General features: G+C 41.9%; 1 protein-coding gene across 1 annotated transcript; it reads right to left on the bottom strand.

Moving 5' to 3' along the window:
* Positions 1–357: 357 nt before the first annotated feature.
* On the bottom strand, positions 358–22397 carry LOC114785619 (adhesion G protein-coupled receptor E1-like). The gene is made up of 24 exons (XM_028972038.1): positions 22294–22397; positions 21603–21656; positions 20680–20847; positions 19188–19544; positions 18584–18715; positions 17126–17458; positions 16807–16938; positions 13434–13562; positions 12607–12635; positions 12471–12542; positions 8919–9090; positions 7810–7938; positions 7243–7271; positions 7080–7151; positions 5740–5926; positions 5269–5382; positions 4816–4997; positions 4245–4406; positions 2824–3027; positions 2214–2440; positions 1903–1963; positions 1670–1761; positions 1425–1584; positions 358–607 (listed from the first exon to the last, which is right to left on the bottom strand). Exons 1-24 carry the CDS (start codon positions 22382–22384, stop codon positions 524–526), a joined length of 3372 nt encoding a protein of 1123 aa, XP_028827871.1. The 5' UTR covers positions 22385–22397; the 3' UTR covers positions 358–523.
* Between the last annotated feature and the right edge of the window lie 268 nt (positions 22398–22665).

The raw sequence follows: 22665 nt of genomic DNA on the forward strand, positions 1-22665 counted from the left end.
TGAAAGAAAATACAGTCGCTAAAAGAGTCAAAGAGAGCAAGATCAGATCATTTTTCAATTTAATTCAATCTGTTTTGCAGACGGTTCAAGACTCAAGACATTTTATTGTCATTGTACAGTTGCCTGAACAGCAAAATTTGTAGCAAGAAACGTGACAAGTGCAAGATTACAGGTACAGACAGTATAAAACAGTACAAGTGACACTGGGGGGTGTATATACAAGGGCATTATAAATACAATAAAATACATATATATAATAAAATACATACATACATACATACATACACCTAATGGTGTCGCTCTGGCTCTGGAGAGACATCTTGAGCTGGTGATGGAATACATATGAAATAACCAGGAAGAAAAAACTGTACAAAGCATGTGTAAAGGCATGAGCTGGGGGAAGGATATCATAAAAACTTTTGTTTTTAATGCAGTAAAAAAAAAATAATAATAAAAAAAAATATATATATATATATTTTTTTTTTTTATGGCTGTTGTGACAAAGTAAAACATTTTTGTACAATTATTTGCTTGAACTCATCCAGGTGTTTTTTTGTTTAGTCTGACATGAGAGTTTCAGCCACAAGTTCTTGTACTGCTGTCGCACCTGGGAACAGAAGAACAAAATGACATCAAATAAATGAAGAGTGAGAGAACCAGCGGGAACACAACATCAGACAAATGTTCAGACAACATACAAACAGGAAGTCATGACGCAACAGTGAGCACAACAGTGGCACCTTGGCGGATCGGGATTCAAACCCGCGACCACTAGGCCACCACTGCCCCATTTGGGATCTGATAACACAAGTGTCTTGAGAATGCACCCATGGGCAAATCCTTTAAATTACAATTCATACGATTAACATAAAGGGGATGCACACAAAAAAGAAACACTATTAGTACTGCGTACATCTGAATTATTAGATGGTCATGGTGCTGTATGTGTTTAGGTATAGAGTTTAAATCATATTACATTTTAGTCATTGCTGTTAAAAAATTCACTTTAAAAAAAGGTTTTCATCATCTTTATACTTTTTCACACAGAGGGTGGGGTAAAATTACATACACAGTTGTGTTAAATACAAGAGTTTGACAGTAGTCAATGTTAAGAATAGTAGTTAGTAGTTAGAATAGTAGTAGAACTATTTTGCAAATAAAAAGTAAACAAATTGAAATCAAAAAGTAATCAAATTTCATTAGTTAGATTACTTTCATACAGTAATTGAAATAGTTACATCACTATTACATTTTAAATAGGGTAACAAATCACATGAGGTAAGTAGGTATGGACCATTAAACACCCGGGGAATGTCTTGTGGCTACTGGGTCATCAGATGCGACCCAAAGCATGATCCCCTTAACCAGTAGGATTTCAGTGTTCTAGGCACAGGTGAAAGGTCATATGGGAGTAAAAGGCTCACCTCAGTATTAAGGACACAGTGGACCAGGAAAATGAATGTGCCCTGCTGAGAACTGAGGACCAAGAAGAGAATCTCCAACATCTCGTTGTTTTGAAAGAAGCCCAGGATCCAGGGACAGCCGAGGATGATGCACTGAATAAGACTTTTAAACATCAAGGTTCTGAAAAAAAGAAAAGAATATTAATAATAATAATGATAAAAACAAATGTCTATTGCATCTTCATAACACAAACTCCTGCTCCTACTTGGTGTATTTGAGCTGTGATGTTTCATTCGGCATCTGTTCCAGAATCCGGTACAGGTTAAGGATTATAAGGATGAAGAGGATGATATTAGCCTGAAAAAGGTCAATAAAAAGAACAACTTCACTCCCATTTTTCCTGATGTTTTTTTTTTTTTTAGAATTAATGCATTCAGAAGTTCTGCTAAATGCAGATACTCTTTTACACATCTCATCATCTAGAAAATAAATTCATACTCCGAGAAAGAGCAGCACAGGGCCCAGAAAACTCCAGATGAAGTCTGTGTTCAGCCAACACCTGTGAAGGAAAGAGAGATGGTTCTCATTGGCTTGGTCATAAACCCGCAAGAAGACACTGTCTCAGCGGACATGATGGCGAGTAGAGGATTTTATCAAGCAACTACAATAAAGCATATGCTGTGAAAATTTTGGTTCATCTCTCATCCATGTTCATAAGTCGTGTGCGGTACCTTTATAAAATTTAAACTTTATTCCTTGAGACCTTATTCCTATACCTGCAAGAGGTCAGACTACTCGCCACTACTCACTGTTGGCTCCCGTAGCCGTCTGGCACCAACCCTGCCGATATGGACACCACACAAAAGGGGACTCCGTAGCCAATGAGGCAGAGGTATCCCCAGTGTGGCCTTGTCTGTGCATTGAGCCTGCTGATCTTCCTGACCGACAGGAAGAGCTGAACTGCTTCCACGTTCATCCACACGAAAGAGCTCAGGAAGAGGAAGTGAAGAAAACCTGCGGCGACCGCGCACAGTGCCTGAGGAAGCAGAGAATAAAGGTTCCAAACATGGATGACTACTGATACCTCAATTACACAACTTCCCAGGAACTATTTCCAGTACTAATCCAGTCATTAGAATGAACATATAATTAGCAAACTAGAAAGTGAAGTGATTGGAGGGACAACGAAATGTGTCCTCTGCATTTAACCATCACCCTTGGTGAGCAGTGGGCGGCCATGACAGGCGCCCGGGGAGCAGTGTGTGGGGACGGTGCTTTGTTCAGTGGCACCTCAGTAGCACCTTCGAACCGGCAACCTTCTGATTACGGGGCCGCTTCTTTAACCGCTATTAATTCCTTAACCGTGATTAATGCATGGGAGGCGTCAAGCTCGAGATCAGATTATGGCGGCCAACGCACCTGTCGGGGACGAATGAAGTCCAGGAAATACTGAACAAGCAAGAAGAGGCCGTGAGCCAGCAGCAGGCTGATGCAGAGGTTCAGTCGAGCCGTGTTGTTTACTCTGGGGTTACGCTGGCAGAGGACAAAGGTCAACGCTGCCAGGGCCAGACAGGCAATTCCAACCAATACAGCAACCGTATTGAGGAGGTTCATCCAGTTAGGCTACAGGTGTAATCACAAAGGCGTTAGAACGTCAGAATTCTTTTTAAATGAAAAGACAGATTCACTGCACAACAAAGGATGGACTGGTTCAGTATATTAGGAAGTCAAGGATGAAATATGTCAATACATGGGCAACAGAACTTGAAATTCAGATGATGGGGTGTGGTGGTGGTAGCCTAGTGGGGAGGACACCTGTCTCTGAACCAAAGCGTTTATTGTTATGTGTACGGAAGACATTTTTTGCTGTCCACATTGCAGAGTTAGGTTAAGTTTAGTGTAAACAAGGGCGGGGTCCTGAGGGCAGGAGTGTGAACAGTCCATGTTGGGGTGTGAGGAGTCTTTGAGGATGGAGGCAGACTCTGCGGTGGTAGATGGGGGGGGGGGGTGTTGAAATTAATTGTATAATTGATGCATCGCAATGTGGACAATTCTGTATTGATGCTTTGCAGATCAATTACATCATAATGAGTGCTTCAAGTCCATCTTTGTATCTGTCTCTTCTGGAAAGGTCGGGATCTAGACATTGTTTACTGTCTGTTTATGAGCTCAGCTGTAGGATTGTGTAGGAAAAGTCATTGTGTGCTGCATATCAACGGTAGAGTGTGTTTTGTGCAGTTTTATCAGGTTGTGTTATCATTAGCTTGTTCAGATGGTCCATCAGTGATAGTTGTAGGGTGCAGGGCTTAGTGATTTATAGTGAAGGTCACGCCGCTACAGTACAATGGTAAGCAGCACTCTTCTGATACAAACCTTGTACATTCTATTAATCTTCCATTTCCAGAATCTTCCATCAAACTACCATCATGTGTCTCAAACCTCTCTCAGTAACTATCTCTTACAGGGTTAGGAGAACATATTCACTGTTACCAGCAACCTCATCTACCACATTTTGTCATCTACTTCTCAAACAAAGACTGGTAGGTAAAAAAATTAACTGATTGTCATTGTGATAGACTGCAGCAAAGCACACGCTGACACAACGAAATGTGTCCTCTGCTTTTAACCATCACCCTTGGTGAGCAGTTGACTCGGATTTACTGCATGATCAGAAACTCCTACGCATCTTCCTCACTAACCTCACATCTGCTAAATCTACTTTCTGAAAAAACCCTCCACGACATATTGTCATCTCTACTGAACCCTCCAACTCCCCCTGCACCATCTTCCATAACCTCTGAAGATTTTGCCAACTTCTTCAAAGCTTTTCTGTCTCTCACCTCGGGCAGCGGGTCCTGCTCCATAATCAGTGCGAATGTGGACAGATGTTCACACATGCAGACAGCTGAGCTCGCGCTGATCGCGGTGACTTTACAGCCATCGGTGACCCAGCTGCTGACGTTCCAGTAAACACAGGACAGGGTGCAGTTCGGGGCCAGGGCCTGTAAAATAAAGAAAGGAAGAAATCCAGCGTCTTCAAAACGGCTCCTTTTACTGCTATTCTCTGACAGAGGGCACTTTTGTGCTGAATTGATCCACCTGTAGGATCATGAATATTAATCCAAATTTCATTAATCCATTAGTCAATCAGTTGGGTTAAGTGCGAACTAAGTTTACTGTGTTGTAGCAAGCAAGCAATCATTTGTTCTTGCACAGCAGACACACCCAGCATCAACCATCGGCATGAAGAGTATTTATGAGTGTGCAGTAAACACAATGCAGCATTTGTTTTGACAGGCTTAATATTTAATAATTAATATGGGAATCTTTTATCTTTGACATAATAGTTGGAGGGATTTAGTTGGCCCAATCTTTGCAGCATTTTAAAAGATATGAAAAGACCTGATAAACCTGATCGTATGTAAAATTGAAGTGGACTGGACTGGAAAGAGTCTTGTTTTGGGTCTTGGGCAGAGAAGCAGACACCACTTTGGACATCATGACCTTGCGTGTAACGTTCTCTGTGTGAAAGAGATCTGCTCCCAAAATTGTGTTCATGTCGTGGTAGATAATGAAGGACACAGAGGCTGAACCTGGAACGAGAGGAATTCAATTAGAGGAGCCTCAAGAGTGTCTCTTAAAATATGTGTCACGATCTGGACCGGGATCTGAGACCCGTGCCATATTTAATATTTATTAAATTCCCAGAAGGACCGAATGAGGATGGGACATGACAAGGACACAATTATACAACAACAGGTGAAAACAATCAGGAAACACAAGACAAGGCAACCACGAAATCCTGGTTCTGAGTACCCGGAAATGTCCAGATTGTGACAATATGAAATATGCGTGTGACCAGACCATTGTTTTTTTTAGCAATTCCGAGGAGGTCGATACTCAGGGAAGCATATGTGTCACTGAGGTCGGAGCTTCCATTCACCGTTGTTGCCTTTCCAATAGACAATATCTGGATTTCTGAAAGAAGAGCAATGTGAAATTAAAGTCACACCTGTCAGATGAAAAAAAAACTCTGGCTCCCCATATCATTTTTTAAAACAAAAACTCATCTGCAATGATTGTGAACATTTTTAATCGATTAAAGTGATTTTCACTTTCATGGGTGTTCACATCTGGACAGAATCCACTACCATATTATTGGCCATTTGACACATATATTTACAAAAGATGTAGATTTAATGGTGCATTGAGGCTCTCAAATAAGCTGCTTACCTCAGTTTGTAGTAAACAAGTTTGCTAAACTCCACTTTTAAGGGATTGGAACACAACCAAATACAAAGAAAGCGCTTAGAAATACTAGGAAATGCTGAGCACCTGAAGTATTAGTGGTCAAGTTGCTGATGTCCTGGGTGTCAGTGGGCCTCACCAGAGTAGACACCAGACTTTCTGCGACCTGAAGCATTTGGTCTCCATACGTCACCAGCGTCATTGGATCTTTTGCCGTGGAGCTGACTATCTTACCGAACTTCTCTGATAACGTGTTCAACAGGACGGCCACAACCTGTCAAACAATATCAGTTAAAGACATGACAATCTACAGTCCATTTGAAATACAAGACCATCTGGGGATGATTATTGATTATTGATCCTATAATCACTTGTTTTGATTGGTATGTACAATCCTCTTGTTACAGTGTGCAAATCTTTGCTATCATTATGGTGAGTGAGTCTCAATATGAGACAGTCATCTAATGGGTTGTAGTAGCCTAGTGGGTAACACACTTGCCTATGAACCAGAAGACCCAGGTTCAAATCCCACTTACTACATTGTGTCCCAGAACAAGACACTTAACCCTGAGTGTCTCCAGGGGAGGACTGTCCCTGTAACTACTGATTCTAAGTTGCTCTGGATAAGGGCGTCTGATAAATGCTGTACACGTAATACCAACACTGGACACTGAGATTGTTTGGTCTTAGGCCGGAGGCGCTTGGTCAGTGAGAGGGAGGCAGGAGGTGAGTGGGAACAGGAGTGGAGCAGTGGACTGGATGGGAGGATGTCTTGGGTGGCATGAAGGTAGGGTAACATGAAGTATCGTCGTAGTAAAAGGGGCAAGCAAAACTCAAAGTCGAGGACAGGCAAAGGTCGTGGTCATAAGGTACGGTTTGTCAGGCGTGGGTAAAGAAGGCTAGTGTCTCTGGGGAATAAAATCAACAAAGAGCGGGCAGCACCTCCTCAGGGCCACCTGGCTTTTATACTCGGCGCTGCCCGCTATCGCTTCTTCCTCTGGGTCGCTGTCTCCCCGGCTGGTCTAGCGCTCTCTGGTGGGCTGGAGGAGGGTTGGCCATGACAGTGTCTTTATTGATTCAGCTAATACTTGTTTTGGGCTACAGGGTTGAAGGCTTGGATTTTCGCACTAGAAATTTCATCCAAAATGTATTAACAAATTTGCCAAGTCACACTCTCCTTTATAACAAATGTGAAGTGAAGTGATTGTCATTGTGAGACACTGCAGCACAGCATACGGTGACACAACGAAATGTGTCCTCTGCTTTTAACATCACCCTTGGTGAGCAGTGGGCAGCCATGACAGGTGCCCGGGGAGCAGTGTGTGTGGACGGCGTTTTGCTCAGTGGTACTTTGGCAACCTTCTGATTACGGGGCCGCTTCCATAACCGCTATGCAACCACTGTTTTATTTTCACCATAAAACTCACATTAGGAGGCAACACAGCTGCTTTCAGGTTCTGTAGTCCAGCCAACAGATTGTCCAGTGCACAGAGAGGGCCCTAAAAAAAGAGGAAAATGAACCAATGAAGCCGGGGTAGATTGGTTTTATTTTTTTACCCTGTAATGCAGAATGTTGACTGACTACAGTACCTGGCAGTTTCCAGAGCCTTGGGTCATATCTGGAATAGGGAAATAAGTACATGGATTAAACTTGGATGGAGTGCCACTGATAATGTTAAAAGCATTCACAGTAAAAAAAAAAAAGACAAAAAAAGAATTAATTAATGCTATAATGTGTATTTTAAACTATTACAAATGTGGGTATAAAGCAGTGTCACGCCCCCAGGCCGATTCATCTTCACCTGTGTTCTGAACGCTGGTCCGATCATCTGATCAATCTTGTGCATTGCTCTTCTGCACCACCACAAAAATATATGGACTTACCGGAGAAATTGGACTCACCGCAACCCCTTTGTTTTCCCATCTTGTTAATAACCCCCCCCCTCCCATTAAACTTGGATTTGCCTGCGTCACCCCCCCCCCCTTTATTTAAATGGTTATCTATTTAATATTAATCACAGTGGTCAAGGCATTCATTTTGAATAACATCTGAATCACATCTATCACATTTGATTCAATTTGATTTGATTCTATCACATTTGAATCACATTAACACATCTTTTTAACAGTCGTCTATTTCAAAGCATTTCAACTCACTGTTACAGGTCATGAAAGAACCAGAGAAGCCGAGGAGCGTTCCCTCCGGACAGTTGCACTGATATCCTCCCTGCGTGTTCATGCAGTTGTTAGAAGAGCTGCAAGCACCAAGGCTGCATTCATCAATGTCTGCAAAAAAAAGTTTGACATAACACAGTATTTAAAGAAAACCTGAATTTTTACCCGGTGCGGTGCAGGTGATCTTACAAGTGTACAGAAAGTTTTACTTTTCTTTTATTGTCTGTAGTCTGTATTTAACTCTTAGTTAGTACAGTTTAGTGTGAATATACAGTACAGGCCAAACGTTTCGCATCAAAACTATGAATGAACACATATGTTTTATGCTTAAGCAAGCCTCACCAAGTTTAGAATAGTAAATGCAAATCATTTTTTTATGTATTTTGGGTTTGGCCCTTCGTTGTAACGTTTTGGGAGAGTATTTATATGACCGTTTTAAAGATTCTGGGCTACCAAATACCTTGGTCATGTACATTGTTGTATTTTGGTGATATGACAGGAACATTTGTGTTTAAAATTCTTTTAGCAGCCTGTACAAAACCTATTACAAAGCGATGGTACAAGCCAGGTCCACGAAGAATGGCTGGAAATAGACAGAAGAACATACAACATGTAGCTATTGACCTACAATATCAGAATTAAGGAAGAACAGTGTCATGAGAAATGGAAGAAATTGACTTTTTAATTTTGACAAGTTGACAAGTTTGACAAATTTTGTCATTGTAAAGTGATTGTCATTGTGACACACTGCAGCACAGCATACGGTGACACAACAAAATGTGTCCTCTGTATTTAACCATCACCCTTGGTGAGCAGTGCGCAGTCATGACAGGCGCCCAGGGAGCAGTGTGTGGGGACGGTGCTTTGTGGCTCACGGTTTGAACCGGCAACCTTCCTTAACCGCTAGGCCCCCATTAGCCCTGACCGTTTGCCACATATATTTACAAAAAATGTAGATTTAATGGTGCATTGAGGCTTGCAAATAAGCTACTTACCTCAATTTGTAGTTAACAAGTTTGCTAAACTCCACTTGCAAAGGATTAGAACACAACCAAATACAAAGAAATATGATACCAGGAAATGCTGAGCACCTGAAGTATTAGTGGTCAGGTTGCCGATGTCCTGGGTGTCAGTGGGCTTCACCAGTGTAGACACCAGACTTTCTGTGACCATTGATGTCACCAGCGTCGTTGGATCATTTGCCGTGGTGCTGACTATCTCACCAAACTTCTCTGATAACGTGTTCAACAGGACGGCCACAACCTGTCAAACAATATCAGTTAAAGACATGATAATCTACAGTCCATTTAAGATACAAGACAATTGTGGCACTTGACACTTGGTCCAAGGATGTCCAGATAGAAAAACAACCCAACACATCCTGTGAATATTCACATAAGAGTGTTAAACAGAATTTGCCCAATGCTGATGACAATCCAACAACAAACTTCTGAAACGTATCTTTATTGATTCAGCTAATACCTGTTTCCGGCTACAGGGTTGAAGGTTTGGCTTATTGCATTTTTTTGTAATCAATCCCAGCTCAATTTGATCACATGCACTAGTAATTTCAATCGAAAATGTATTAACAAACTTGCCATTTAAGTCATGCTCTCCTATAACAAATATCTTTTACAATTTTACCCATTCTGGATTGGATACCTACGAATATATGGTCAGATACAACCTGCTGTCAGTTCAATATAGATATAAATCCTGAGATTAGCATATGTCAGACGCCCTTATCCAGAGCAACTTACAATGTTCTTTCATGTTACCATCAATTAAGTAATCAGTTATGATTTACTATGAATACAATCATTTTATTTCGCTTGGTTGTAGTTTTTCTTACAGTCTTGAGTCAGACTATAAGAAAGTTACAAGGTCTTTAATGAGGAAGGTCTTAAGCTTCAGTTTAAAAATACTCAGCGACTGTGCTGTTCTGACCTTGAGGGGAAGTTCATTCCACCACCGAGGGGCCAAGACAGAGAAGAGTCTAGATGAGAGCCTTCCTCGTACCTTCAGTGGTGGAGGGACCAGGCTCGGAGTATACGAGGTGCAGTGCGAGGTGTAATAAGGGCTGTGAGGTAGGATGGTGCTACTCCATGTTTGGCTTTGTAGGCCAGCATCAGTATTTTGAACCTGATGCGTGCAGCTACTGGGAGCCAGTGGAGGGAGCGTAGTAGAGGGGTGGTGTGGGAGAACTTGGGAAGGTTGAAGATCAGTCGTGCTGCTGCATTTTGTAAGAGTTGTAGAGGTCGGATGGTACATAGTGGTAGACCAGCTAGAAGGGAGTTACAGTAGTCCAGTCGTGAGATTACTAGGGACTGAACCAGTAGATGGGTGGCCTTTGTTGACAGATAAGGATGGATCCGTCTGATATTGTAGAGAAGGAATCTACATGAGTGGGAAAGATTGCTGATGTGAGTCAAGAAGGAGAGTTGGGTGTCTATAGTTACCACAAGGTTGCATGTAGTTTTAGATGGAGAGATATGAGAGTTGTTCAGGATTTTGAAAGTGGCATGCACATCTGAGGAAGGAAAAGATGAGTTGAGTTGTGTGTCATCGGCCTAGCGCTGGTAGACTTGTGGTTGACTGGATTGAATGAGGAGAGTGAGAAGGAGAGGAGAATGAAAACAGATGAGTTTTGCTGATCTAGCCACATGTTGCTTCTCAGAAAAAGTCAGAAGTGCTGTCTCTGTAGAATGACCTGCTCTAAAACCAGACTGGTTGGGATCAAGAAGGTTGTGCTGAGACAGATGAAATGATAGCTGATTGTATACAGAGAGATCCAGGACTTTTGAAAGAAATGAGAGACGAGACACTGGTCTGTAGTTGATGATGTCTGCAGGATCAGTGCTGGGTTTCTTTAGGATTGGAAGAACCATGGCTTTTTTAAAGACAGATGGTACATGACAAGATGTAATTAAACCATTTATGACATGAGAAATGAAGGGAATATGGTCAGGAAAGATTGTTTGTGGTGGTATTGTGGAGGTGATTGGATCCAGTGGACCGGTGGTTGGATTTCCTTTAGATATGATCTGGATGATGTGAGTTTTGAAAATTGCTCTAGGTGAGTCTTCAGAGGGTAGAGTAGGGGTTGTGGTGGTGAAGAATGTCTGGCAGATTTGCCAATAGATTTAGCAAATGTGAAGTTAGTGGAGAAGATTCTGTTAATGCAGCAGGCCCGAGTCAAGCTGTGACTTCTTATGTTTTCTCTACCCTGCTCTTAGTTCCCTTCGACTGCAGCATAATGTCTGAGATAGCCAAGGAGCAGGGAAAGAAATCCTTGTGGGTTTGGAAGCTAGAGAACAGAGATTGAAAGGGCAAGTGAAGACAGGAGAGTGTCCATGGCTGTTTCCCGGGGAGAAGAATGAGAAGAATGAGTTAGAGGTTAAAAGATGTGAAAGAGTGCAGAATGATACAGAGAAAGGTGAGAAAGGTGAGTGAAGGTTATGTTGAATGAGTGATGGATGGTGGTCAGTCTTGGATCCGAAATGGAGAGTGAGGGTGAAGGACACAAAGTGGTGGTCAGAGATGTGAAGCTTTTTTTTTTTTTTTGTGGAGTTTTTCTTGTGTGCAGAAGGGTCAAGTGTGGGGGGTGTCAACTGTAGGGCCTGTCAAAGCCCATTGAGACGTACTGTATGTGATTTTGGGCTATATAAGAAATAAATGTTGTTGTTGTTGTTGAAGTGGAGTGGAAGAGAGGTCAGTAGGTTGAGGGACAACTGAAGACCAGGTTCAGGATGTGGGTGAAAGAGCTGCCAGGAGAGTTAAAGGGAGAGTGGTGGGCAGAGTGTACAATTCATCCAAGTGACCCGGGAGGGAGATATATGACAATGAGAAGGATGTTTACCGGAGAAGAAACTGAACCGCATGGATGCTTGAGAGGCAGTGGTGTGAAGGACCAATTTCGAGATAGTAAAAGGCCAGTACCACCACCTCTCCAAGTGTGTGGGAGAAACTAGGCAGAAGAGAAAGCAGCAGGAGTAGCTGTATTCCGAGGGAATATCCAAGTCTCGGTTAATGCCAAGAAGTCCAGGGAGTAGAGAGTAGTAAGGGAAGAGATGAAGTCAGCTTTTTTAACAGCAGACTTAGAGCCCACCTACCAGTCTTTGTTTGAGAAGTAGATGACAAAATTGGGTAGATGAGCTTGCTGGTAACAGAGCCTCTGTAGCATGAATATGTTCTCCTAAGCCAGTAAGAGAGCGTTACTGAGAGAGGTTTAAGATAAACCTTTATTAGTCCCACAAGTGGGAAATTGCATAGAGGATGGTTAGAGGTTAGAGGTTAAAAACACATGATGGTAGTTTGGTAAAAGGGAGAAGGTGAAAATGGAAGATTAAGAAAAAGGTACAAGATTTGGATCAAAAGGCTGCTGCTTACCATCACTAAGCCCTGCCCCCTTATTCACACCTCAAGGGAACCTGAAACTATCACTGATGGACCATCTGAACAAACACAACCCTTCATAATATTGAACAAAACACAACATACCTTTTATATGCAGCACATAATTAATATTCCTACACAATCCTACAACTGAGCTCATAAGCAGACAGTAAACAAAGTCTAGATCTCCACCTTTCTAGAAGAGACAGATACAAAGATGGAAGCACCGTTTTCACCATAAAACTCACATTAGGAGGCAACACAGCTGCTGTCAGGTTCTGCAGTCCAGCCAACAGATTGTCCAGTGCACAGGAAGGGCCCTAAAAAAAAGAAAAATAAGAACCAATCTACCCTGTAATGCAGAATGTTGACTGACTACAGTACCTGGCAGTTTCCAGAGCCTTGGGTCATATCTGGAATAGGGAAATAAGTACATGGATTAAACTTGGTTTGTGGATGGAGTGCCACTGATGATGTCAAAAGCATTCACAGCAAAATTTGACAAAAACTATTAATTGCACGAGACTAAATCTTGTTATAATGCGTATTTTAAACTATTACAAATGTGGGTATAAAGCAGTGTCATGCCCCAGGCCGATTCACCTTCACCTGTGTTCTGAACGCTGGTCCGATCATCTGATCAAGCTTGTGCATTGCTCTTCTGCACCACCACAAAAATATATGGACTTACCGGAGATATGGGCTCCCTTCAACCCCTTTGTTTTCCCATCTTGTTAATAAACCCCCCTTCCCATTAAACTTTGCCTGGGTCATCCACCTCCTGGGCTTTGACAGGCCCTACAGTTGACACCCCCATACCTTCACCCTTTCAAATCTGTGTCATAGATCAGACCCACACAGCAAGTAAACAAAATACAGCTGCATTAATTCGGCTAATTTATGTAAATGGTTACCAATTCATATTAATCACAGTGATCAAGGCATTTATTTTGAATCACATCTGAATAACATCTATCACATTTGAATCACACTGGGTTGGTAGTAGTCTAGTGGGTAACACACTCGTCTATGAACCAGAAGACCCAGGTTCAAATCCCACTTACTACCATTGTGTCTCTGAGCAAGACACTTAACCCTAAAAAATTGCTCCAGGGGTACTGTCCCTGGATAAGGTCGTCTGATAAATGCTGTAAATGTAAACATTGACACATCTTTTTAACAGTCGTGTATTTCAAAGCTTTTCAACTCACTGTTACAGGTCATGAAAGAACCAGAGAAGCCGAGGAGCGTTCCCTCCGGACAGTTGCACTGATATCCTCCCTGCATATTGATGCAGTTGTAAGTTGAGCTGCAAGCACCGTGGCTGCATTCATCAATGTCTGCAAAGAGATTAAAGAAAACCTGATGTCCATTTTGAAAATGGACATTGTCGTGTAAACTAACTAGTATTGCAGCCTGCTGTATTTAAGGTGGAACCGGCGATTCGAATTAGTAGTTAACTTCAGCATCATTGTGTACTCTAAATTCTATCACACCCATATATGTGGGACATGAATATAGTATGAGGTCCTCAGTGTGATTAGTGTTGTGGATCAACACCCTTCCACAATGACAGATGAGCTTCTCGAGTCTTGTCTAAGACTTACAACAAGCTCTTACTGCCCTGACAATGAGAAACTAGCTGTATCTTCCCAGTGCCAGCAGGCCATTAGGTTAGAAAATAACATTTATTTAAACTTTTCCTGAATTTGTCTGTATGTTAACTATGTAGAAAGGCAATATCTTGAGTAATAAAAGAGCAATAGCTAATGAGCAGAAGTGGGTAGAATTGAAGGAGTGGGCAGAGCTGTTGCCGCTCAGAGTGGACAACTTCACTGTCGATTGCAAATTGGATGCCATCTTGGAGAAAGTCACATCCCTGCAGAGAATGTGGGCTGAAGACCTGTTCGCTGAAAATTTTCAGCACAAAACCCCAAACAACACATCTTATCGGCTTTTGGACTCCCCTAATCAGTAATGGACTAGGCCTTTGCCGCTGCTGATTCAGAACACCCATGGAGAGCAGGACTGCAGGAGTCTTTCCCCCCATCACAAGGACGTCCCACCACCCATCCAACACCTCTGTCAGCTTCATACCCCCAGCATGAACAGGCGGGTCCAGTGGCCGCAGGACCAGATGGCTGTTTTTTGTTATACTGGACTAGCCCCACCTCCACATTCACTTGCCCTGATGTGACTTTTTATGTAGTGTAATGATAACGTGAAGTCATACACAGCAGCACAGCACACGGTGCACACAGTGAAATTTGTCCTCTGCGTTTAACCCATCACCCTGAGTGAACAGTGGGCAGCCATGACAGGCGCCCGGGGAGCAGTGTGTGGGGACGGTGCTTTGCTCAGTGGCACCTCAGTGGCACCTTGGTGGATCGGGATTCAAACCGGCAACCTTCTGATAACGGGGCTGCTTCCTTAACCGCTAGGCCACCACTGCCCCAGTGACCCAGTGCATATGCAGCTGAAGTGTTTTTTTTTCTCAGTTCCTACAATTTACTCCCTACTGGAGCACAGTCTGGCTTAATCTTTAATAACGCTAAAAGGGTATCATAGCAGCACCTTAAAATGATTGTATTTTGAAAAAAAGTTCCATGCAATTTCCATTCTGATGTTGCTCAGAAAATGTTAGTGCTAGCTATAGGCCTTCTGGGGTCTTTCTTCCATTCATTTCTGTAAGTCTGATGGCAATGTTGCTTACTCTTGGTGTCTTCCGTAACTTCAACTAACCACTAACTAACCATTTTTTACTTTGTGCTTCACCTCGAGTCTTGCACAATGTAGCATAGCAAGAGTACAGTTTCTTATTCATGTACTCAAGTAAAAGAATATCTCTTTGTAAACCATTTTTTTTTTTTTTTTGTAACTCGTTACTACCCACCTCTGCTAAAGAGTAATAGATATGGCTTCTTATTTGAACACGTAGATCATGGCACACAGCTAAAAAGGTTCTTTAACCCTGAGTTAAGGTAAGCCTATGACCTTTGAACACGATGTGATGCATTGGTGTCCCACCAATAAAAAACAAGGCATTGAAGCGGCTCTGAAACCAAGATGGCTGATTATCAGTATCTTTCACGGTCTGCTAAAGAAAAATGTTGGATGCTACAGGTCAGGGGTGTTTTCAATCAGCCAAAATACACCCATGTTACACCTCTTCTCACCTCTCTCCACTGGCTCCCGGTAGCTGCTCGCATTGAGTTCAAATCCTTGATGCTGCCTGCAGGGCTGTAAATGGAACTGCGCCCTCCTACATCAACACAATACTAGCTAGCTACACTCCTGCACGCTCTCTCAGATCTGCAAACGAAAGGAAACTAAAAATTCCTTCTTCACGGGGTCTCCGATTCCAATCATCTCTGTTCTCCATTGTTGTCCCTGGCTGGTGGAACAACCTGCCCTCCTCCACACGACTAGCCGAGACTACGACCACCTTTAAGAAGCAGGTGAAAACCCTCTTATTCAGAAAGTATTACAGACAAATCTAACACTTACACATGCACATGCGTAACATTGCACAAACAATACAAAAATGTATAAATACATTATAATTTTTCTTCGTCTAGCACCTAACAATCTCCGAGCATGCTCTTCACTGACAAGTCTGAGCCTTATCAGGGCTCTTAGTTTGTAAACTCAATATTCTATAGAAATCGAATGAGAATTGCTGGTGTCTTCCTCTAGTAAGTCGCTTTGGATAAAAGCGTCTGCTAAATAAAGTAAAGTAAAGTAAAGGGACAGAGGTAAAAAAAAAAACAAACTTAATTAATAATTCTAGTAATCAAATGTAATTAGTTACATAATTGTATATAGTGATTGAAAATATAAATAGTTACTCTACAATGACATTTTAACTTGCAATTGTAACAAATTACATTTCCAAAGTAATCTTGACATCACTGGTAGTCAGTGGTAATGCATCATCATGCATCAAATACGGTAATCTTTTCCATAGTACAAAGAACCTCTTTTTGGGTACAATACGGAATATTTGGATGGTATTTGGTTTGTAAACTGTCTAATATGCAGCATGTTCCAGGCTGTCATGTATATACTCAGCAAAATCCGGTATGCGGATTCTACTTTAGTGAAAGTGAAGTGATTGTCATTGTGATACACTGCAGCACAGCACACGGTGACACAACAAAATGTGTCCTCTGCTTTTAACCAGGACGGTACCTTGATCAAGGGGACCTCAGTGGCACCTTGGTGGTTCAGGACTTGAACCGACAAGCTTCCAGTTACGGGTCGGCTTATTTACATGCTAGATCCATGCTACACCAATGCTCAAATTAGCTGTATTTTATTAGTGAAGAATTTCATGAAATCCTCAAGGGTAAAAAAGCATGACTGCTAGTTAATCTAGATACTGTGTTGAACAGAAGTTTGCTGTTGTACTTGGTGCTGTCCGGTAATTTGTATTAAACTATTTCAAAAAGTAAAATGCCTAAAATGCTGATTTGTTGTTAGGGGACAATATCACATCTGCATCTAATTGCTGTACACATGCAAGAGGCTGTTTAGACAGACACAAGAAGTCATGTTGAGGGTCACAGCTCAATCTCGACTAACCTGCACAGCCACTGGAAAATCCTGGTTGTAGCATTTGTTCCGGAATCTCGTACCCAGGGCAGCACACACATCCACCAAACCCGTCACACTGAGCATTTACACCACAGGAGGACGAGCCACATGATTGGTGATCTAGATATGAAAGAAATGTCTTTTATTCAAATTAGCATTAGTGCTACAGCAATTTTAAGTACTATGAAAACAGACAAATAAAGAAAGCATAAGCACTGATTTCAATCAGGACAGAGATCCAAATCAAATACCACAGCAGGAACTGAGTTGGTTTTATGTATCAAGCAAAATGATCAAATATACTCACATGTAACAAAGGTCTGTACAGTGGGGAAGAGCCAGAACACATAAAATGCTGCAGGACACGATCGAACTGTTATCTGTCCATACACCTGACAGAGCCCAGAGGTGAAGGAACAGAGCCTCATTGTCACAGTGTCACCAGTCTTAGGGGGGTAGCTGTCATTGCCACAGAGGGAGAGCGGCTGTGCTGAGCCACCAGCACCAGGACTGGAACAGGAGCTGTAAAGAGCATTCCCACCGACACCAGTAAAACTGTACCAGCCCAGTGTCAAACTGCTCGAGTTGATTCTGTAATTCTGCCATGGGTCAGACAGGTTTGTGTAAAATTGCCAAAGACCTAGAAGACAATAACAAACCATTACTATATTCTTTATATTTTATAGAACATCGTATGAGAAACTATACAAAACATATTTATTTGTTAAAGGTTTTATTTTTTTTGCTTTTATATCGGCCTTAGTGATCCCCTAATATTGTATTGTAATATTCCACATTAATGCAGAATTACACCCACAATGGGATTTCCCCAGGATGCGGCATTTCAGTGACTAGTTTTAAATGCTAATGATGAGGAGCGCGACCTGTAGAAGTTCAGGGGTGCATTCACAGAAATGGCGTCATCATTACAATTTAAATTATGTTAATTGCTTTTAACTGGATTAGAGTATATTTAATCTGTATTTTTAAACTAGTCTGAAACTGCTAGGCCTCCCTTTGTTCAATAATCCTATGTTTGTACAAAGGCCTTAACGAACCAATCAAGAGTAAATTTATTTAATATTCAACAGAATACATTACATGTGAGTTCCCTGCCAACTAAGGTCAGATTAAATCTTCATTCACCTTCATCTTGATCTTCATGTGTGGGGACCCTAACCTTGATCAAGGGGACCTCAGTGGCGGGATTCGAACCAGCAACCTTCCGATTACAGGTCCGTTTCCTTACCCGCTAGGCCACCATTGCCCAAATTAGTTGTACTTTATCAGTGAAGAATTTCAAGAAATCCTCAAGGGTAAAAAATTAAGGGGACTTGTGAATCTAGTTAATCTAAATTTTGTGTTAAACCAAAGTTGATAGGGTGGTAGTACCCTAGTGGGTAATGCAGAACCAGAAGACCCAGGTTCAAACCCCACTTACTACCATTGTGTCCCTGGGCAAGACACTTAACCCTAAATTGCTCCAGGGGGGGACTGCAGAGGATTGTAAGTTGCTCTGGATAAGGGCATCTGGTAAATGCTGTAAATGTAAATGTAAAATTTTATCTGTTGTACTTGGTGCAGTCTGGCGCTAGAACCTCGTTGGGTAATTTTAATTTGTATTTCAAAAAGTAAAATGCCTAAAATGCTGATTTGTTGTTAGGGGACAATATCACATCTGCATCTAATTGCTGTACACATGCAAGAGGCTGTTTAGACAGACACAAGAAGTCATGTTGAGGTTCACAGCTCAATCTCGACTAACCCGCACAGCCATAGGAATCTCCTGTTGGTAGCAATTGTTCAGGAATCTCGTACCCAGGGCTGCACACACATCCACCAGACCCATCACACTGAGCATTTACACCACAGGAGGACAAGCCACATGATTGGTGATCTAGATATGAAAGAAATGTCTTTTATTCAAATTAAGTGAAAGTGAAGTGGTTGTCATTGTGAAACACTGCAGCACAGCACACAGTGACACAATGAAATATGTCCTCTGCTTTTAACGATCAGCCTTATTGAGCAGTGGGCAGCCATGACAGGCGCCCGGGTAGCAGTCTGTGGGGACGCTCTTGTGTGCATGTGGTGTGCTGTTTATCACAATGACAATACTTCACTTTAAGGTATGGACTGAAAAGAAATATAACAATGCAGATATGTAAGGAAGCATAGTAGCTTAAATTAGGAAGTAAATTAGATGAGAGACATATGAGAATAATTATGCCCAACCTGGGGCAATCATAGTATATCATATCATCATCATATGATATATTATGATTAAATACTAACCAATGAAACGATTCACTGCATTGTCACAACTAGCTAGAAACCGCTAGTAATAAAAGTACATTTTTAGCACTCACATGTGACGTAGCTTTTTGTTGTGTTGTAGAGGTAGAACAGGTAAAAACCTCCAGGACAGGCCAGGACATTTACAAACCCGTCTCCGGAACAGTTGCCGGGGGAGCAGAGAGGCATGGACCTCACGCCATCGCTCGCATTGGGAAAACTGCTCCCAGCACAGAGTGAAAGTGGGTTCGCGGTGCCCCCTTGGCCAGGCTGGGCACATCCCTGGTACAGGGAGTCGCCAGCGACGCTGCTGACCCTGAACCAGCTCTGATTCAGGAGCTCGTCGCTGTGGGGCCAGCCAAGGAAGGTTGTGGAGATGAAGCCGACATTTCGCCACGGATCCACCAGAAGTCTGTGGTCATCACAAACGTCTGTGTGAAGCCAAGAGAGAAATGAATGGCTGGAACGTAAATGTTTTTCACACATCTGTAGTATCATATAGCATCAATACTGATAAAGTAAGTGGTGAAGTGTCCAGTTATGCAATATGGTAGACCAGATCATCCAAATTAAACCAGGAGTCGGCAACCTTTAACACTCATTCGGACTCTATTTCCACAAAAGACAAAGCACTGGGAGCCACAAATCCTTCTGGACATGTAAAATGAAGATGAGCGAGATCGGGAACAGGGAAATCGAAACAGACATAGGGGCAAATCTGCAAATTTGGGGGTCAAACTGGGGCAAAACCAGTGTAACAGTCCCACATACAGAGGACGTCCCTGTGTTTATCCAAGTTTCTTCACGGCCGCGAGCAGCTTGTGGGGGGGTCCCTTCCCTTTGGGAATCATGACAGTTGCATTGGTGATGCATATTTTTTTTTAGCAACAATAGATTACAGATCTTAATAATCTTCAAAAAAAAAAACATTGTATAAAAATATAATACGCTTATATAATTACTTATTGTCCAAAGCCACAGGGAGCCGCACGCAGCTCCAGGGCCATGGGTTGCCGACCCCTCGGCTAAACAGTCAGGCTTGGATTAATACAGACTGTCCAACAATATTTCAATGTGATGAAGACATTGTGATGGCATTGTGATAACATCAAATTGTCATGACGTTAGCTTTTCCCGGTTCACGGGAGTTTGATTGATGGGATGAAGGTCACCTTTACTGTAGAGGCTGCCTTGTGTGCGTGCAAGTGCTGTTGGGCGCCAAGGTTCATTTCTGAGCATTCTGTGCCAAATCAAATTACACCTTGATTCAATTTGTTCACAGAAATCAAAAGCATATATGACATCATCTCCCTGTCATTTACCTTCTTCTCCCTGTCACTGTCCCATCAAAGTTATAAATGTGGATTAAGGCAAACTTTAATATTAAAAATGAACAGAGATTTCAGTGCACAACATGTGATTAATCTGATTATTTTTAACCAATTGACAATTACTGACATATTAATAAACTGTATTAAGTCAGTGTAATCTTGTTCAGCTCTGCTTTCCTTTTTTGATTCTGAATGACAAAATTCACGTAACGTAACTGGCTATCTGAACGCTCACCGTAGCTCAGACACTCCCCCCAAAGACGGTCCTGGTCGTAGTTCGGTGTCGTGGAGCACCACAGCTTGTCGTAGTTCACAGCAGTGCAACTGTAGGTTGGGGTCCCCCGATACAGGAAAGGGAAAACACAGGCTGCGCCCCTGGCATTTCCATTAACAGTCACGTTATCTGAGGACATCAGCAACAACACAGCATTAGAACCAGACAAAGGTGTAGCTGTGAGAATGTGCAATGAACCATAAACATGCAAAGCACCCAAGGTTTGGCAGACCATGGCCAAAAAAAAAAGTAAAAGGCAGAAAGTGAAAGGAAAAAGGTGGCAGCGAATACATGAATGATGTTAATAACTTAAACCCTAAAACTCAAAATAACTACGAAGCAGAAAAATGACATGAAAGTGAAGTGATTGTCATTGCGATACACAGCACAGCACACGATGACGCAACGAAATGTGTCTTCTGTTTTATCCATCCCCTTTGGTGGGCAGTGGGCTGCAGTGTGTGGGGAACGGTGCACTTGCTCAGTACCTTTACGGATGGGGATTCCTTAACAGCTAGGCCACCACTGCCCCAAATCTATCCGTATCTATCCCCAAATCGCCGTATCGATCAATCTTCTTGTCATAACTGACGATCCCATCTTGTTTTGTCTGAGTTTAGATTTTGTGTTTCAGCATTTGCATTGGTAACCACCAGTCATACATTTTATCTTATAAAGCTCTTTGTATTTCGACTCGAAGCAAAAGCATAGTATAATCAATCTGATTTTATATTACTAAAGGCTCAGAAATAATGTGCTGAAGTGATGTGTAGTGAACATTGTGCTTCAGAAGATCAGATTAGAACTTCTGAATAGTACCAGAGGGCCAGGGTGAACTTGAACAGGTTCAGGTTTCACCCTAACCGCACTCATACACTACTTACAGGGATTGGAGGTGAGATCACTTCGGCCCAGTAGCATGAAGAAGACAGTTAGGCCTACAGGGTTTAAATGTTTATTAAAGATCAGACTGACATGCCATATCATACCACAAATAATCAGCAGTTGATTTTAAGGAGTGCGTTGTACATTGCGGACTGTTATATGAAGTTATATTCTTCCATCACAAACTCTTGTGTTCAGAGATTCTTGTTTCTCATTGGTTAAACAAAAGAATACATCTCTCTTTTTATTTCATTGTGTCTCTTCTGATTAGTCTCAGAGCAAAAGCCACAATCCTTTCACCCCGGTGTTCTTCCATCGTAAAACTATAAGCATACGTTCATTTCAACCACAGCTGGGCAGATTGAAGCCAACACTTTGCAACTTTTTTGGAGGGTCATAAATAGAATATTTGGTTTGTCCATGTTAGTAAAATTGATTTTGTCTTACTTATGATAAGTATTCCAACATGAGCTCAGTACTCAGAAAACTTCCTTTTAATGTATGAATTTCATTCAGTTATCATACTGTGATACTATGCTGTTAGTGAAAGGACAACTCACACACAACGTCTATCCCCCCTTTTCAGAAAATTTAAACTTGTATCTAATTAAAGTCGTGTTTTTCCAACAGAGGCTTCAAACATCCCAAACAGTTCAAGTTCTTGGTTTGAAAAATGAGAAAAAAACTCACACATGGAACGAAGGACCTTCATCTTCCGAAGGACGTCTTCAGAGATGCACAGTGTAAAGAAATGGCTGCTTGCGTTCAGGAAAACGGACATCTGACAAGTCACATCGTGCATGCTCAATTTGACTGGCAAATGCTAAGAACTATAAACAGTATATTCTGGTTTGGATTGGAATTTTGTTCTTGGTATGTGATCTGTTTATAGTGACATGTACACAATGGACAGGGACAGGGCTGGACAACATGGTTGGGTAATTTGAACACTTACAGTGTATCCGGGAAGTATTCCCAGTGCATCACTTCTTCCCCATTTTGTTATGTAACAGCCTTGTTCCAAAATGAATTTTATGCATTTTTCCCTCATACTTCTACACA

Source organism: Denticeps clupeoides, chromosome 3 (genome assembly GCF_900700375.1).
Source record: "Denticeps clupeoides chromosome 3, fDenClu1.1, whole genome shotgun sequence".
In the NCBI taxonomy this organism is placed as follows: domain Eukaryota; kingdom Metazoa; phylum Chordata; class Actinopteri; order Clupeiformes; family Denticipitidae; genus Denticeps; species Denticeps clupeoides.

Coding starts and splice junctions, on each gene's coding strand:
- LOC114785619 (XM_028972038.1), bottom strand. CDS start 22,384: ATGTCCGTTTTCCTGAACGCAAGCAGCCATTTCTTTACACTGTGCATC. Junction 18,716..19,187: donor AACAAAAAGCTACGTCACAT/GTGAGTGCTAAA, acceptor TTTCATATCTAG/ATCACCAATCATGTGGCTTG. Junction 13,563..16,806: donor ATTTTCCAGTGGCTGTGCAG/GTTAGTCGAGAT, acceptor ATCTCTTTGCAG/ACATTGATGAATGCAGCCAC.